We start from the raw sequence: 14779 nt of genomic DNA on the forward strand, positions 1-14779 counted from the left end.
ACATACATACATACATACATACATACATAGATACCCTGCCCATCTCAATCTGAGCTGTACATTGCAGTAGTAGGAAGGCATTTGGACATACATACATACATAAATAATTCTAGAATATACTGGCATCTTCTGGGAAATAATAGGTCTGGAATCTAGGGTTTTAAAACTAACTAAAACTAACTAACTAACTAACTCACACACACCCCACTCCCCACTATAAGCTGTGGTCAAGTCCAACTTCTGGTGGGGGGGTTTCCCATATCCCAAGTGCTAGGAATCAAATGCCATGTTTATTTTTTGTGTGCTCAGGTGCTCCTTCATGTTCAGATCACACCTCAGTATAATAATGTGGCATTTCGGAATGAAGATGCAGCCCAGAAGTCCAGCATTGGAGGCCAACATAGAGAAAACCTGAACACCTACCATGTATTTCCCCTTTGTGCTCAGGTAGGTGGGAACAAAGGACACCCAAACACTGCAGAAGACCAGCATGCTGAAGGTGATCAGCTTGGCTTCATTGAAGGACCCAGGCAGCTTCCTGGCTAGGAAAGCCACCACGAAGCAGATGGCCGCCAGGAAGCCCATGTAGCCAAGGGCACCATAAAACATGGCCACAAACCACTTGGAGGGTGTGTTTACAATAAAGTGATATATAAATCTTGTTAAAAATAAAAGCAGAGGTTCAGACAAATTCATGGAAGTGGATATATTCCCCCTCCACAGTGGGAGGTAGGATTGTACAGGTTTAGGGGAATCACATGTCTGGAATTGCCACTGTCCTCATCTCCTTCTGGTTGGCTTCCCTTTGGGGCACCTGATTGGTCACTGTGAGAACTGGAAGCTGGAATTCATGGGCCCTTGGTCTGATCCAGTTTCAGAACTCTTCTAATGTCAATAAAAGTTAGCCAAACTCAGCTTTCTCCCTCCATGATCCACCTCAGGGTATTGAGTAAACATGTTTTCCCCCTTCTCTGCACCTGCTCCCATAAAGTTCAGAGGAGATCTTTCTCCCTTAATAATTATCAGAACTACAGTTATCTATGCTTATTCTTTCCAGAGTTGAAATGACTCCCTCACACCCCTTTCAGTGTTACCTATGGGAACAATAATGTAAATATCACAGTCAGGCTCAGAAGGATGTTATTTATTCCACTATGACTGATGCATAAAATACCTCATGTGCCATAGAATATTTGGGGCCAAGATTCAGGGCAGGTGAAGGGGTGAGATAAGTGTGCGTGAAGCTTACTCAGAATACAGGAAGCTGAGCTATGTAGCTCAGTACTATCTACTGACTGAGAGCTCTCCAGTTAGAGGACATTCCCAGCTCTACGTGCAGAGTTTAGCGGGGTTGAACCTAGCACCAGAGCTGTATTTCTCAAGTCCTGTATTTCTCAAAAGAGTTTGGGGTTACTTCTTATTAGCTGGCTATGGAGTTGGGAGGAAGTCATAAGGGACGTGTAGCAGGCAGACCCAGTATGACAACACTGCCTCTGCTTCTGCCTCTTGCCACCTATGGAATGCAGCAGAAGGCCAAATGTCCACTGAATCTGATCAGGGATGAAAATTCTGTTATGAATTTCTACAGATCAGGAGACTACCTCATTAGTGGAGTCACACCTTTGAAATATATTAAAGATCTCTCTCCATTCACCTTTTCAAGCACCCCGTATAGCAAGCTTCAGTCGTAAGTAATATTTCTGCTTCCTACCCACTCTCCAATTCTCTTGATGTACCCGGCTCAGCCTCTATTTTCTGATGAAGCGCTATATTTTCTGTTTTTCCTGATGAATCGCTATCTCCTGTTTTTTGTTTGAAGACTGATGGAGCATTTCATTCTGTGGGATCACATACAATTGGAAAATGTGGGTAGGATTACAACAACAATAACAACAACAACAACAATAATAATATTTTTATACCCCGCCCAATGTTATACAAAAGCAACAAACACCCTCCTTGCTTTAAAATATGGGATATGAAATGGATGAAACTATCCTGGGCTGCTTTCCCCATGCTCCCACTAGAAATATGCAAACCATTATTTAGGAACCAATTTTTGTGCAATATACCATGCCTGGAGAGGCTGCTAACCACTGGACTTGATGGGCTGGCCAAGGAGGTCATAGAAGCGTAGAACTGTAGAGTTAGAAGGGACCCTGAGGACCATCTAGTCCAGACTTCCTCAGACTCAGCCCTCCAGATGTTTTTGACCTACAACTCCCATGATCCCTAGCTAGCAGGACCGGTGGTCAGGGATGGTGGGAATTGTAGTCTCAAAACATCTGGAGGGCCGAGTTTGAGGAAGCCTGATCTAGTTCTAAGATACTTCTAAGTTCTAAGATCATTCTAAGATACTTCTGGTGTCCTTTCATATTTATTTCAATTGGTACAAAGAGAAGCAATTGACTTTCATTTTCAGTGAATTGTGGATGACTATGAGACGTGCTTTTTTTGCAGCCGGATGAATGGCAGGGACTGGTACATTCTTTCCTTCCTGCTTGCTGTTCAGGAGATCAATCATAACCCTGTGCTCTTACCCAACATCACCCTGGGCTACAGCATTTATGATACTTATTTTGATGGAAGAACGACTTCTGATGCCCTGACAGACCTCCTTGCTGGTGGGAAAATCAACATTCCAAACTACAGGTGTGGAAGATGGAATAAGCTGCTGGCTTTTCTTGAAGGGGGTGAATCTGACATCTCCACATACATTGCAAGCATGCTGGGCACCTACAAGATCCCACAGGTAGGAACTGGGATCATAACAAACACATCTGGCAACATTTGCTACCTCGTGAAAGAACAAGTTATGCAACTGATTTTACAGCTTACTTTACACTCTACATCACTTTGAAACATTGCTTTTCAGGAGGTGAAGAGCCATATAGAAATATTTCAATAACTAAATTGACGCTAGCACTTCTGCGTGGAAAACGGATGCTCTGTGGCATGGCTCTCCGCCAATTTTGTGGTGTGGTGTGGTGTGTTAAGTAGAATTGTTTTAATTGACACTGAAGTGGGAATGGCTATGTGTATTGGTGAAAGAGTTTAACTGCAAGATGCCACTGATGCGAAATTAAGAGCAAAAGGGAACTTGGGAGTTCTAACTGAGTTGATAATTAACTGTTGTTATTCTCTGCTAGCTGACACGTGAGTGTTTAACCTTAGATCAGGTGATTAACATATAGAAATTCACCAGACTAGAAGGGTAGTGGCTGAGTCTTTGTTCCCAGACTCTTTGAGAGGGAGGAAGTAAATGAATCTTTCACACAGAAGTGTCCAATCTTTGTCCTGAAAAACAATGCATGAGTCTCTTTTCATTTCAACAGCTCAGCTACGGCTTAGTTCAGGATGATGTCCAATCCCCTTTTGTCTATCACATGGTCCCAAACCAAGAAACTCAGCACCTGGGGATGGTCCAACTCCTCCTGCATTTCAGGTGGACATGGGTCGGTCTCTTTGCTCCAGACAATGACAATGGAGAAAAGTTCCTGACTACCTTGACACCCTTGATGACCAGCAACGAAATCTGTGTTGCCTTCACAAAAAGAGTACTACTACATACTTGGCTATGGTTACCCCATGAACAGCCTGCAGTGTGGAGACAAGTCAATGTATTTGTTTACTACACAGGCTCTCAATATGGACTTCATATAATAATTGAGGTACAATCCTTCCTTGAAAGGTTACAAACTGGGGGTAAAGTCTGGATAACCACAGCTCTACAGAACACAATCTTGTTCTATGATACTGAATCCTTCCGGTATGCCCATGGCTCTTTGTCCTTCATACTGAAGACCAAAAGAAGGACAAAAAAGGACTACTATAAGCCAATGTCCGCTGCGAGTCTAAGCGTTTGGGCAGAAAATTTTGATTGTTCATATTCAAAGTATGCCTTGGCTGTGAGGGGTTGGACAAGGTGCAGGGAGAATCTGAAGATGCTGCCCCAGGAGGAGATTGAAAAAATTCAGTCCCAAGACAACTATGTCAATTACTACAGTGTCCAAGTCGTGGCTGAGGCCTTGAATGCTGCATATTCATCCAGCTCAAAACGGATGTTGACGGTGGGTGCTGGAAACAAGTTGGAACTTGAAAGGCTACAGCCATGGCAGGTATGTCTTTTGCCTTCTGCAAACTTCCATTCATTGTCCTAGCTCTGCAATCATCAAGATATGAGCCTAGGAAGCTCATTATATTGTGTCAAACCAATGATCCACCTAGTTTAACATATTCCACACTGACTAGCAGCAAAGATAGAGGAAGCTGCCTTAGTCAGATGCAGCAGTGGTACATTTTATTTCCACAAACTTATAAGCCACCCTCCATCACATCAATATGACCCCAGGGAAGTTTTCCTAAAAACGCAGTGAACAGTATATGTGAACAAATATTAAAATAATCCAACAGCACTGTGTTTGTTGTGAGAAAGGTTTGTGGAGAAAGATGTTGGGGAATTATCTGATATATTTCACTCCCTTTTTCAAAGCTGCATTCCACAGGGCGGGCACAACTACCGAGAAGGCCCTCTGCCTGGTTCCCTGTAACCTCACTTCTCACAAGGAGAGAACTGTCAGAAGGCCCTCAGAGCTGGATCTCAGTGTCCAGGCTGGACGATGGGGGTGGAGACACCTTTCAGGTATTCAGGGCCAAAGCTGTTCACGGCTTTGAAGGTCAGCACCAAAAATTGGTCTTGTGCTGGGAGCCACTGTAGGTTTTATTCAGAGGAGATCAGGATGCAGTGTAAGCAGGGCTGAATTATCCAACATGGTTTTGGTTTCATGTTCTCTCAATGTTGGAGTTTCCTTTGTCATTGTAGCTTCATCCTTACTTGAAAGAAGTCCGGTTCTCTTCTAATACTTCAGCTGGTGGACAGAACTTGGATGAGACTGGAGCATTGGCCATTGGATTTGATATCGTGAATTGGGTGATGTTTCCTAATAATTCTCGTGCTAGAGTGAAGATCGGGAGCATAGAGAGACAAACTTCCCCAGATCTAAAGTTCACCATAAACCCGGAAGCAATTGTATGGTCCAAGCCTTTTAATAAGGTAGGGAAATTATGTGTCATTTTATTACCTGTGACATGTGCTAAGCTCTAGATACCTCCCTGGAGCTAAGTCCCATTGAGCTTAATGGAGCTCAATGGGTATGCATGAATAAGATTTTGCGGTGGCATAGGCGTCTTTCCAAAGAGGTGCTTCCAGAATTTTTGCATCTGCCCTAGCCAGCATTGGGTGAAGGCATCTGAAGGGCATCAGATTGTGTAAGGCTGAAGTATAGTAAGGGCTTCCTCATCTATTTGGTCGATCAACAGGGCAGCATGAAAATAGTTAACCTCAGAGTGGCAGAAATCAGCCAGCCAGCCATTCCTTATTTCAAAACTGTGTAATCCAGTTGCAGATGTGATGGCAACAGCTTGAGGACTTGTTTTATTGCTACTGTTCTTTTTAATGTGGTTTATTTCATGCTCCTCTTTGTTGTTACCTGTTATCCTAGTACTGTAGATTACTTACTTAAGTTCTTGTTCTTTGTATTTTTCATGCTGCCTTTTATAGAAAAGCGAGATTATCAGTGTTAAAGTAAAAGAGCAGAAACACCACAAGGGTTTCTCTGCCATGCTGGTCTGCAAAAACCAAAGGAAAATGGAATTGCCCCCAAATGTAATTGCCCCTTGAAGTAAATATCTCTTCTCTGGTATCCTTCCAAAATTCTATTATCTGTGTCCAAAGGCACAAATGCACCTATCACTTTCTCCTTAGTGCTCAATTTTCTCTTCATGCCTAGACGGTGCCTCGTTCAAGATGCACAGAAAGCTGTCTCCCTGGATATTCCAGAAAAGTTCAGGAAGGGAAGCCGCCCTGCTGCTATGATTGCGCTCCCTGCTCAGAAGGGACCATCTCCACTCAGGAAGGTAGGAGAGGATCTTCGGGAAAATGGCCTTCGATGGAAGGATGGGGGTAATTTCTGAGCCAGGCTGAACATAATGTTTGTATGGAATGTCATTCCCAGAGAGGGCTCAGCTGTTGTTAGTCAGCAATGTCCTTCCAGCACCAGAAAATTTTACTTGCCCACTAGCTCACATGTGAACAGTAAATCTGGATTTAATGGTTGCTGCTCTGCAGAACTCTGGTTTATGATTTTTCTACAGTCATACCTCATGCTACATCCACTTCATGTTAAGTTATTTCAGGTTACGTCCCGCAGCAACCCCAAAGTACCGGAAAGGGTTACTTCCGGGTTTCACCGCTTGTGCATGCTCAGAAGCGCAAAATGACATCACACGCATGCGCAGAAGCGGCGAATCGCAACCTTTGCGTGTGCAGACGCACCGCTGCAGGTTGTGCTCTTTTCATGTTGCAAACGGGCCTCCGGAACGGATCCCGTTCACAACCAGAGGTACCACTGTATTGTTGTTTTCTCATTTCTTATATTGTCTTCTATTATACCACCCACCAGTCTAACTGACAGACAGGTAAAATATCTTGCAAATCAACCGATCACTAAAAATTTAAATCATAAGCAGCCTCAAGGATCTCAGAAGAACCTTGCTTAAGGAGAGCAAAGCAGCCTGTTCTGAGAGACCAGTAGGATTCACATGGGAAGACCAGAAGCAGCATAGAAAAAACAGCCCCCCCAACCCCCATGTGATCTATAGCAAGGTCACCTCCCTGTTGCAGGGAGTACATGACAGTGAATCTGATACTGGGGGGCATTTTGATGGTTGAGGGAAAAGTGCACAAGACAGACAGGGCGCATTGGGTTCACCAAACCTGTGATCTCAGGAGGGTTATTGGTGAGCTACGGTGTCAAGTCAGCACTAGGGCCAGTGAGAGGACCTGACTATTTCTCAGAGCTCTCCAGCAGTTCACGAATGGTGATGGTGATACAAAATAATACTGCCCCCAAGTTCCTCGGAGGAATTGTCAGATCCAAGTGTAATACATGATTTAAAATATATATATATATTCTAGCGTCACTATATAATAAAGTTGGGATTAATATACCTGCTTCTCAATACTGGAATATGCCAAGAAGTTGCCTTTATACCGAGTCAACTCATTAAGCCAGCAAGCCTACTATTGTCTAATCCAGGGGTCCAGAATTTTTTTCCCCTGACCTTTCCACTAGATCTTAATTTCCCAAGCGAAAATTAGCAGCTGGGAGCTGCTGACAACTTGTCAGTCACCTAATGCAGTAGTGATTTCAGCTGATTTCACCCTTCAGAAGGGGCTGAACACTGCTCCAAAACTCTGGTGCTTCAGGGTCCAAAAAGCAGCACAGCTGTGTTTACCACGAACTCTCCAACAGCCCCACACTAGAATTTGAACCTGTGGTTTTGGAAGGTTGAAATATGTCCGCTCACCCCTCTTGGTGCAGCAGTGTTGCGGGACGGCAGAGGCTTCACTGGAGCCCCGACAAGAGAACTTGAACTTTGGTGCCCTTCCTGATAGACAGTGAGGGCATAAGCCCCCGCTGCCTATCAGGAACCAGATCCTAGCCTGCACCCTGCTTTGGCAAATGGGGATGCAGGCTGGGACTTGGGCAGTGCCAGGGGGCTTCCCTCGGATCCCCAACAACACCACTGAAAAAGAGAAGTAGTTCCTATGGAATGGAAACCACTTCTGCCTCCTTGACCATTGCAATATATAAGCTGGTGGGTGGGTGGTAGTGTACTTTACTTAAGGTGCCAATTGTTATTTCGAAGCCTCACTTTTACTCATGTGACAACTACAGAAATTGTGGGAACCTTAATAGAGACAGCTCTGAAGTATCTCACAAAGAGTGTGTTTCCAGGCATGCTGCACAAGATCTTTTTGGGGGACTACGTCAGTTGACTGAGGCTTATCAAGCAGTGAATGTTTGCTTCTCTCCTTTCCAACACAACAGTGTTATTTCCTGATCTCTCCCATAGACCCACCTTTCCCCACAACTGAAACAGCATTCAGACCATTGTAGGCCTGTGACTGATGTTAGGAGACTGAAGTGTGTTTTCCTCTATGCAGATGCTGATGAATGCACCAAATGTCCAGAAGATCAGCATCCAAATGAGGACCGAGACCAATGTGTCCCCAAAGTAATAACCTTCCTGTCCTATGAAGAATGTTTGGGGAGCCTCCTGGCTTCCTTTGCCCTCTTCTTATCCTTAACCACAGGCTTTGTGTTAGGACTCTTCATTAAATACAAGGAAACACCAATAGTCAAAGCCAACAATCGGGACCTCTCCTACATTCTCCTCATGTCTCTCCTGCTCTCCTTTTTGTCCTCCTTCCTCTTCATTGGAAAACCAAGGAACGTGACCTGCCTTCTCAGACAGATAACCTTCAGCATCATCTTCTCAGTTGCTGTCTCTTCTGTCTTGGCAAAAACCATCACTGTGGTTCTGGCTTTCCTGGCGACTAAGCCAGGGAACAGGGTGAGGAGATGGCTGGGGAAGAGTTTGGCCATCTCCATTGTCATCTCCTGTTCCAGTGTCCAAGTTATCATCTGCAGCACCTGGCTGGGGATCTCTCCCCCTTTTCCAGAATCTGAGATGTACTCGCAGCCTGGGGAGATCATCCTGCAATGCAATGAAGGGTCTGTTGCCATGTTTTATGTTGCCCTCAGCTACATGGGATTCCTGGCTGCCATCTGCTTCACAGTGGCTTTCTTAGCAAGGAATCTGCCTGGAGCCTTCAATGAAGCCAAGCTGATCACCTTCAGCATGCTGGTCTTCTGCAGTGTTTGGGTGTCCTTTGTGCCCACCTACCTGAGCAGCAAGGGAAAAATCATGGTAGCTGTGCAGGTCCTCTCTATCTTGGCCTCTAGTGCTGGACTTCTGGTCTGCATCTTCGTTCCCAAATGCTACATTATTATACTAAGGCCTGATCTGAACATGAAGGAGCACCTGACAATAAAAAGCTAAATGAGACATTTCATCAAAGCTTGTTGTGGGGATCTTTAAGAAGAAATCTGAATCCTGGACACATTTGTGATGGGAAAGAGACAGAAAAAGATCTACTGGTAGATATCTGGACGATTTGCAGTAGACCTCAAAGAGTTTCTGACTCCCAGTTCTTCAGCAATGGCAACTGTGGAGACCAGGGGACCCCGTTATTTCTTTAAATCATTCCTGTACCAGGCTCTTGTATCTTGAGTTAAACTGCTCATAGCTGAATTTCAGAAGCTGCTTAAGATGTTGCAAACATAGCTGGCTAAGTATAAACTGAATATAGCTAAATTAGGAGAAAGGTAACATGAAACCTGCTACATCATGGAGACAGGTAAAACGTATGATGGGAATCTACAAAGTTGACACACATTTACCAAACAATAAAATAAACATTTTAGGCAATTGAGTCTTGAGGATATAAAGGGCTTCCTCCTGGGATTCTGGCGGCTCATCTGAGTTGGGTCTCCCCTCAATAAGAGGCCATAACTGATCTAGCCTATCTCAGATACTGGCATTTTTTGTTTAATTTTTTTAATTAAATATTTTATTGAGTCACAAAATTATATACTGTCGCGTCAGTGCCAGAGGAGAAAAAAACCTTAAACATGTAGCAGAATTTCCAAAAAATAGACCAGAGGCAATTGTACTTCATCAGCAGAGCTTTACTGGTTCTGAAGGCAAATGGGCATAAATGGTCACAAATCCAATACAATCAGGCACAGTCCATAAAAATCCAGTTGAAGCACTTACAATAAAACTTACAAAACTTAAAATAAGTCTAAACCTTAACACCACAGCATACAGAAGCAGAACACTAGAACAAAGAGACAGAAAACAGAAAGTGAGTGAGAACCCAGGCTCCTCCTGGTCTTACTATTAGAGTCAGCATGACCTTACAGAACAGATAACAGAACCAGTTTGAACAGCTGTACTCAGCTTCCCAGAGAAATAACCCAATCATGAACCTTCTTCCTGCTTCTCTCACATAGAAATAAACCTTTTTTCACACAGAGAAGCTTCTGGAACCTTCTTGTACTAATCAGAACAGTAAATATCTCTACACATCAGATTAATAATAGTAGTAATAATAATAATTTATTATTTATACTCCACCCATCTGTCTGGGTTTCCCCAGCCACTCTGGGCAGCTTTCAACAGAACATTAAAAACTTCAAATACTGAAAACTTCCCTAAACAAGGCTGCCTTCAGATGTCTTCTAAAAGTCAGATAGTTGTTTATTTCCTTGACATCTGATGGGAGGGTGTTCCATAGGGCGGGTGCCACTACCGAGAAGGCCCTCTGCCTGGTTCCCTGTAACTTGGCTTCTCGCAGTGAGGGAACCGCCAGAAGGCCCTTGGCGCTGGACCTCAGTGTCCTGGCAGAGCAATGGGGGTGAAGACGACACTTCAGGTATACTGGGCTGAGGCTGTTTAGGGCTTTAAAGGTCAGCACCAACACTTTGAATTGTGCTCGGAAATGTACTACAAAATGCAAACTGATACATGGGCTGCAGTGGGTTTCGTTTGCGTGTGTGAGGGCAAGGGATTGTTGGGGCAAGTCAGCTGTAATAATCTCAGTGCAGGAAACGCCTGCCATTCTTGGATACGAAGTGCTCAGTCTCAGTTTTCGTTTCCCAGACAACACAAAGGCCAGCAATATCCGGTCCTTCCCCCCTTCGCCTTACATAGCATTTTCACCCTCTCTTCCCTCCTGCTGGTGGCTGCGACCTCTCATTCTCAGAGACAGCCTCGCTCTCAGGCCCATCTTAAGCGTCTGACCCTGCTAGATCCCTGACACCAGCCGTATTGATTCATACGCTGTCAACCTTGAAGACAATAGAAGTTCAGTCTTATGAACTGCAGAGCAACCAGGACAGAACAGCCAAAATTTGTCTGAGTTTTGCGCAGGAAGGGTTTTTCCACACATACGAAAGAGGGAGGAATGACTGTGTGGTGATTGCTGCTATTGGAACAGGATTGGCCCTTGTTAATACAAAATTACTAACATTTCTATCTATCAGATAGCAGATAGACTGATGGACACTTGTTGTGGATCGAAACCGGGAAGGGGTGGGGGTGGGGTTTGGGAATCCAAAGGGTGTACAATTATATTCTGTTTTTTTTTTTATTTTATTCTGTTTTGTTATTAGTATAAAAATTGGGGGATTCGTGGAAGGGAATTTGGGTCGACTTTAGAAAAGGGTTTTAAGAATGAGCACTGACATACAAATATTGATGTTTATAAGTTAAAATTGGTTAACTAAAATGAATTAAATAAAATAAGGTTAAAAATTGGGGACAAGAACTTGTTGAACTAACAATTTGAACTGGAATACAAGAAGGGGAGGTGTGGGGAAGTCAGGGAAATATGTTATTGAAAATAAGGATTGCAAACTCTATGTGTTTTTAACTTTTTTGTTTTCTTCTTTTTTTGATCTTTTTAATGTATTGTGGAAAATTTCAATAAATATCTTTTAAAAAAAACAAAAGAAAACAAAACAAACAAAACAAAATTACTAACATTTCTGTAACAGTCCTAGGCAGCGAATGTTGTCAATAAGAGAAGGCTGCACAGATTAGAAAGTGCGCCCTGCTGAAGTGGATTTTCCTCTCTAGGAAGCGGAGCTCATTGACCCAGAGGGAGGGGGAGCGGCAGGAGATCCTCTTCACCCTCCTTGCAAAACAGAAATTCCCTTCTTAGCCGCCAAGCTCTATATTTCCGTGTATTTAGGGAGAAAATCATGGGTTCAATTCCCGCAGAGGCAGCGAAAGACGGACACCCCCCCCCCCCCGCATTTCTAAAAAGCCTCCTCCTGGGAAGGGGTTTAGACCAGTAACTTAAGACAACACTAAGGGCTGGTCCAGTGTCATTACAATGTGTACCTTTTGTAAAAAGAGGGAGCTGATGGAGAAAGTTAGGCTTTGTTATGGGGGGGTGTAGCTCAGTGGGAGAGCAGTTGCTTTGCATGCAGAAGGTCTCGGATTCCCATTTTCACGTTTGGGGGGGGTGTACCGTGGTCCATGTCTTCTGGGGAAGAGCTTTTCATCTGACCTCCCAAATCTCTAAACCATCTATCTGTCCTAATTCAGCACTTGCCTTATTATAACTAGATTTCACCCCAAATTCTGCACTTCAATCTAGAGAATTAATTTCCTTTCTGTTCACAGCAGCTAGACTACAGTTATTGTGAAATGATGGAAGAATTTATAAAATATTAACTGCGTTATATAATTTATAAAATATTAACAATGTAGGATTGTTTAAGGATTACTTTCCAGTATTTCTGTGTTTTCATTGTTCCTTTGCTGCAATTATAAAAATGGGCTTTATGCTGTTCTTATAGGACTAGAAGACCTTTGGAGTCCCTTTCAACTCTACAGTTCTAGGTTTTCAGAGCCAATCGTGCTTCCTAAACACCACTGTCGTGCTCCTCTTTTCACAACTTTCCATTCCCAATTCTCTCTGCAAAGACAAAATATCAGTGGACTCTCAGCACATGCTCACTCACAATGAGCACTCCAGAATCAAATTCTACACATCCCTAACAGTACATTATCTCTTTCATTATACAGTGGTGCCTCGCAAGACGAAATTAATCCGTTCCGCGAGTCTCTTCGTCTTGCGGTTTTTTCGTCTTGTGAAGCACGGCTATTAGCGGCTTAGTGGCTTTGCGGCTATTAACGGCTTAGTGGCTTTAAGAAAAAGGAAACAAACTCACAAGAACTCACAAGACGTTTCGTCTTGCGAAGCAAGCCCATAGGGAAATTCGTCTTGCGAAGCACCTCAAAAAACGGAAAACTCTTTCGTCTAGTGAGTTTTTCGTCTTGCGAGGCATTCGTCTTGTGGGGCACCACTGTACTTACTATTACGAGACATTTTGATTGGTTTAATACATATATGTACAACTTTCCACACAAACACCAGAACATCAGATACACTCCATAAATTTACAATTGATTTTTCCCTATATGAGTTTGTTGATATGAGGGACAAAGTGAACTCTGCAGGGCAAACTTGGCACACTCCATACATCTAAATGGGTTCTCCCCTGTGAGAGTCTGTATTAGACCAGGTGTGGTTGTCTACCAAAGATTTGCCGAGTAAGGGGCAGAGTCATAAGCAGGATCCTCAGAGGGTGGGGATGTATGAAGTGGTAGAGCAAGTTAACCCTTTGTCGTTCAAGCTTCAACTACCTGCATCCATGAAGATACTGCCTGTCTTTCATTTGTCCTTGTTGTCTCCCATGACGCCTTTGCACCAGTATCAACCGCCAAAAGAGTTGCCACCCCCACCCCATAATGGTAGAGGGGGAACCTGAATATGAGGTGCCGCAACTGCTGGACTCTCGCTGGAGCAGGAGGAGATTGCAGTATCTAGTGTCTTGGAAGGGGTACGGGGATGAGGAAAATTCATGGGAGGACTCTGGGAACGTACAAGCCCCTAGGTTGCAGGTGGAGTTTCACCACGGGTACACCAACAAACCCAAACCAAGAGGGTGGCAGGAAGGGTATGAGGCGTGGGAAGAAGACGAAGAGAGTGAGGCAGGTTGGGGATTGGAAGTACAGGAAAACCCACAAGGGGGAGGTTACTGGGAAGAGAGTGAGGATGAATGGTGGGAAGGCTTTGGCAGCACCCCTCACAAGGAGGGGGAGCAGGGAGAGGACCTTGGGGGGGTGTCATGAATGAACCAGTGTGCAGGGAAGGTTTGCAGACAGCTCCCAGTGAATAAAGTAGCCAGGAATACAGAGGGTTAACTGCCAGACAGGATGAGCATAGCCTAGTGCCAACTCCCCCACCCTTAGGAATGGCAATTGATAAGAGAATGACAGAGGGCAAGCAGCCAACACTCTCGAAAAGTGCAAAATGCCACAAATAGAGAAGGAAGCAGTTTATCAGGGGGAAAGTGCGAAGAGACAGTCCCTCAGAGAATAAGGAGGAGAAGAGAGCTGACCCTCTTAGTCCCAGGTCTCAGCAAATGGGAGGGCTACAAGATAGGAGGCAGGGCAAAAGACATCAGAGGAAAAAGTCCAGTTGCTTCTGGTCTTGCAGGAAGCAGACTTCAGTAGGGTCATCATGATTAATCATGGCGATGGCTGTGTTAGAGCCATCCAGAGTTATCTGTTTGTTGTGACAATAAATCATCCTTTAATGAACTATGCTCACTGTGTTATCAAGCCAGGAACTGGACTCCTGACACCCCGGTTATCAGATCAAGTTCCCACCACCTTAAGTACCCACCACCTAAAGACTAATAAAACTATCTATGCATATCCATGCCTTCTGACCTTCCCGAGTATGGGCTGTGGGAACATGTGGCCTCAGGAAACCCATCAACAGATGTTCATTCTTCCCGTCAAGGGAGGGGTGCTCTGTACTTGACTGTATATCCCAAGGATTATGGAGGAGGGTGGTATCCGTTGAGTATGTGACCTGTCACTTAGGATTATGGAGAAAGGCAAAGCCCAAGTCCGCCTTTCCTTTTGAAGCAAAATGTCATTGAAATGGGGAGAATCGGTTATGGCATTGCTTTTATGTGATTTTTCAAAGGTTAGTAGTCCACCAGCACTGTCAAGTACAAGGGGATACAATTTTGACACTTTCTTGCAACAATGTAACAAGTTTTGCCAATCAAAACCAGAAGGGGTAGAATTTATGAGCTTTCTTCATTATCTGCACAGCAGGGGGTGTTCAGTTAACAGTGCAAAGGCTGAGCTGAAGCGTTCCCTGCTGGTTACCTGCTTTCAGCAATAGGGGTCGCTGTTTGGTAGTACCCAATAGGTTAGCTGTCACACTCTAGAGCTCCCTATTGGTGGCTCTTAGGTAATTCACAAAATACAGAGTCCA

At 44.2% G+C, this 14779-nt stretch overlaps 1 protein-coding gene across 1 annotated transcript; it reads left to right on the forward strand.

The window, feature by feature from the left end:
- The first annotated feature begins 308 nt into the window (after positions 1-308).
- LOC114591178 (vomeronasal type-2 receptor 26-like) lies at positions 309-10931 on the forward strand. The gene is made up of 6 exons (XM_028717845.2): positions 309-447; positions 2461-2752; positions 3336-4118; positions 4823-5053; positions 5790-5916; positions 8009-10931. Exons 1-6 carry the CDS (start codon positions 425-427, stop codon positions 8905-8907), a joined length of 2355 nt encoding a protein of 784 aa, XP_028573678.2. The 5' UTR covers positions 309-424; the 3' UTR covers positions 8908-10931.
- The last annotated feature ends 3848 nt before the right edge of the window (positions 10932-14779 follow it).

Source organism: Podarcis muralis, chromosome 2 (genome assembly GCF_964188315.1).
Source record: "Podarcis muralis chromosome 2, rPodMur119.hap1.1, whole genome shotgun sequence".
Classification (NCBI taxonomy): Eukaryota; Metazoa; Chordata; class Lepidosauria; order Squamata; family Lacertidae; genus Podarcis; species Podarcis muralis.

Coding starts and splice junctions, on each gene's coding strand:
- LOC114591178 (XM_028717845.2), top strand. CDS start 425: ATGTATTTCCCCTTTGTGCTCAG. Junction 448..2,460: donor TATTTCCCCTTTGTGCTCAG/GTAGGTGGGAAC, acceptor CTTTTTTTGCAG/CCGGATGAATGGCAGGGACT. Junction 2,753..3,335: donor GCACCTACAAGATCCCACAG/GTAGGAACTGGG, acceptor TCATTTCAACAG/CTCAGCTACGGCTTAGTTCA.